This window comes from Triticum aestivum, chromosome 6B, assembly GCF_018294505.1.
Source record: "Triticum aestivum cultivar Chinese Spring chromosome 6B, IWGSC CS RefSeq v2.1, whole genome shotgun sequence".
NCBI lineage: Eukaryota > Viridiplantae > Streptophyta > Magnoliopsida > Poales > Poaceae > Triticum > Triticum aestivum.
The window spans coordinates 205,131,961-205,135,436 of record NC_057810.1 but is presented as its reverse complement, the minus strand read 5'-3'; the positions used below and the strand labels follow the sequence as shown (position 1 = coordinate 205,135,436).

Here is a 3,476-nt window from a genome sequence, read left to right as displayed (position 1 = left end):
TTGCGTTGTCATAGAAGAGAGTGGTTGAAGCAACCATGTCCCAAAGGTCGCCAAGCAGCTACCAAATGAGGAGGGAGGCACAACCCTGAGATGGGGGCGGGCACGGAGGAAAAAACATAAGGTACGAGTTGGGTGCTTGCTGCCACGCCGACCAACCCCACCGATTTTGCGGGCCAAAGATGTCCAGTGAGAAGATCGCAACTCCTTGCTCTGTCACCCACCGTTGCGGAGACCTTTTTGGGTGGATACATCAATTATCTTTCCCATTGTTTCTCGCAAAAAAAAATCTCTCTCATTGCAACGCACGGACATATGTGCTAATCTATGACTAAGTCGACTTCATCCGCAGCAACACCTTGAAGATGAGTCAAACATTCTTGCATCATCATCGCTATGCCAGTCAGAGACCATCTTAACAAGGATTTCCATCTTGGTTGCAGTGACCAGTCAATGAAGACCAACACAACATTAAGTATATGACGTCTTCAGCAAGATAACGACCCAAGTTCGTCGCTTCTGAGCCCGAGCAATAACATTTAGGAGAAGAATTTTCAGCTCGTACATGAAATGATGCTCTAATCAACATCTTCAAGACAATTCATTCGATAGTTGCATCCGCTAGTATTTCAAGTCTGGCCAAAAGGGCACTAGCAAATTGGTGGGACCCCCCCCCCACCCACACACACACCTGAAAACACCCCCACGACTGTCAGCAGACCGCCCATGTCAAGCTGCGGATCTGGTCGCTGCAACTCCAGACCAGCGTGAGTCATACTGGAGCAAACCATGATGTCGAAGACTCTGCGCTGGTGCTAGATAGCGATGGGAACCACCTGTGTTCCCTAGAGACCTAGTTTTATCGAAATAGGAAGTTAGAGTGAAGATAGAGGACACACTTCTATTATTATTTGTTATCGTGTAACTCATTGTTCTCTGGATAAATGCGCTACAATATTAGCTAGTGCACAAACACATCGGAAGATGGTAGCCGTTGTAAACAATAAGATGTGTAAATATGCATGGGATCATAAAATAGAAAATAAACAAGGGTATGACGAATAAATAATAAAATTGTTGTAACTAGATACGTGGGCGATGCAACCTTGGCCCTAATCTCACAAGGGTATGATTCAACAATTTTATTATTTAGGTACCCCTTTGACACCACGACCGACTATGCTAAATCAAGGATTGAGTCATCCAACCTTGGCCCTAATCTCACAGGGGTACCTAAATTATTAAAGAATAGCCATTGCGTTACCAATTCGTGACTACATCGTTGTCCCTCCAACGAATTGGTTTTGGTTATTGTACTAGCTTTACCATCACTGGTGTTCCATACAGCCTTCCACACTCCCTTGTACAGATCGTCGGTGCATCGGATACCAGTGAGTCCTAGGATCGAGTAGGAGACAAGAGACAAATTATTATACAAACATAAATGCGTAAAGGAAATCATACCGGCTATCATATAGCTGCTCGTACACGGCGCGCAAGGCTGCGTATTGACTCTTAGCTTGACGATATTACTCATTTATCGAAATTGGATGACACAAAAGAGCCATTGTAGATGGGTTTACTTGAAGATGAATGATTAACCGTCTTAAAATCTCGCTTACTGTGATGGGATCTTGATTACAAGCATTTGATCAAAAGGGAGATGAACATGGTGGTTGTGTCGGCTATGGCAGCGATGATGATGGAACTGGTGAAGGGTTGAGTAGTCGCTGGGGTATTCTCCTTATCCTTCTCCTTCTCCTTCATATAGTGTCTAAGGACGGAATGGTGTTTTGAGGATGACTACATGTGAATTGAACCTCAAGCCCCATATCAAAGAGTCTTGTGTTGACATCATAGAGACAATGGCAGGCAGTGCGACCTCTGCGCTTGTAATGTTGGTCATCTTCACTTATGGAGATTCCAATGGCAACCCATTTTATATGGATATGATCCTCTCCTCTTGTACTTTCCGTATATGTCCTTATTCCCTCCCTCCTAAATACGTCCATTTCTTCGAGGGTACAACTAAAGAAGGAGATTTGTGCATATTTGCAATTATATCAATTATGAGGGAGGTTGAAGTGACAAAGTAGAAAATATCTGAGAATATCTACTTTGGACGAGAGAAACCATGAGTGTAAAATTCACACAATGACTGGTTTTCACATACCAAGAGCGTTACACCCCCTGGAAACTCCGCCAGAAAAGAGTCTTGATACACGACAAGCATAGGGGGTCAATTGTACATCTTTTCGATAAGTAAAAGTGTCGAGCCCAACGAGTAGAAAAATGAACTAATGCGTGGAAATTAGCCAGGAATCACTACAAGTGATAGAAAGAGTTGTTGTTGTTGGGCTTATTTGATTGAAAGGTTACAAGAATTGAAGTCTCAGTAAAAGAAAAGGAGTGCAACAAGTGGCTAGTCAATCATTAATTGTGCTAAAGGCAAGCTTGATGTGTTTCTCTTATGCAGATGGAATATCTCCTAGTTGTTATTACCCGTAATTCCTTGCATTACCTCTTGTTGTTTATTGTTGTTGTGATAGAGCCTAAGCTTATGTGCTACAAAACCATTGACTCACATACTTATGAGTATACACTTAGCAAGCATCCACAACTGCTATGAATAATTAAGGTATATACATCTAACCATAGCATTAAAATATGGGGTCCATATTTATTCCACGTGCTATAACTCATAAATTTGAGATTTGGTTTTATGTCACTTCGGTCTCCTTTCGCAGACTTATTCTAGTATAATGTTCTCCTCTTAATCATCAAAGATGGCTAAGAAATTATCTTGTAACTTGTAAGGTCTCATCACTAACTCAAGTGCTCAACAGTTTGAGAAACATTTTGTTTTAAAAATGGTGGAAAAACATCTCTCAATCCCTGCATCAAGTATGTGTGCAACTTAATTACTACAAATGACAAATGACACAAATGCATTTATAAGTTATCTATAGCATTTCTGGGCGTATGATTTATATAAGTACAAAAACGAGTAAAACATATCGATGATTACTGCGGAATCCTGGAAGGCACACCATGTCACGAAGGGTGTGCACAGACCACTGTGCTTGTTCGTGAAAGACCAAGCGACATCTTTTTAGCAGCAGGAGCAGCTTGGGTCTGTTGGGCCGACAAGTGCCACTCTTCCACACCCTTGCGGATGGAGTCGCTGTCATGGTAGTCGTCGCGGAAGGTCTCGAGATTGTCGTTCATGTTGGCAAACAACGACACAACCAACTCGTGATGCCATCTCTCCACGCGAGGGAAGTCACAGTACTTGCTTCCGAACTCATCCATGTACTGCAGATCAAAGGAACAGACAAATACTCCAAGGTAAATATCTTGATCGGCTAGCTATGTACAAACGCGTTGCTAGAGAAACTCTAATGGATTCGCTAAATTATCAACCTTTTAAGAAACGGTTCATATAAAGGTTAGGGGGGACAAAAACTAGTATGGTAGAG

At 42.2% G+C, this 3,476-nt stretch overlaps 1 protein-coding gene across 1 annotated transcript in view; it reads right to left on the bottom strand.

Annotated features, from left to right (window-relative positions):
• Positions 1–2,906: 2,906 nt before the first annotated feature.
• The window catches only part of LOC123136577 (flavin-containing monooxygenase FMO GS-OX-like 8), a 3,016-nt gene continuing 2,446 nt past the window's right edge, over positions 2,907–3,476 (bottom strand). The window contains exon 4 of the mRNA XM_044555984.1: positions 2,907–3,312. Within this exon, the coding sequence (XP_044411919.1) occupies positions 3,052–3,312 (261 nt within the window). The 3' untranslated portion in view covers positions 2,907–3,051. The remainder of the gene's footprint in view (positions 3,313–3,476) is intronic.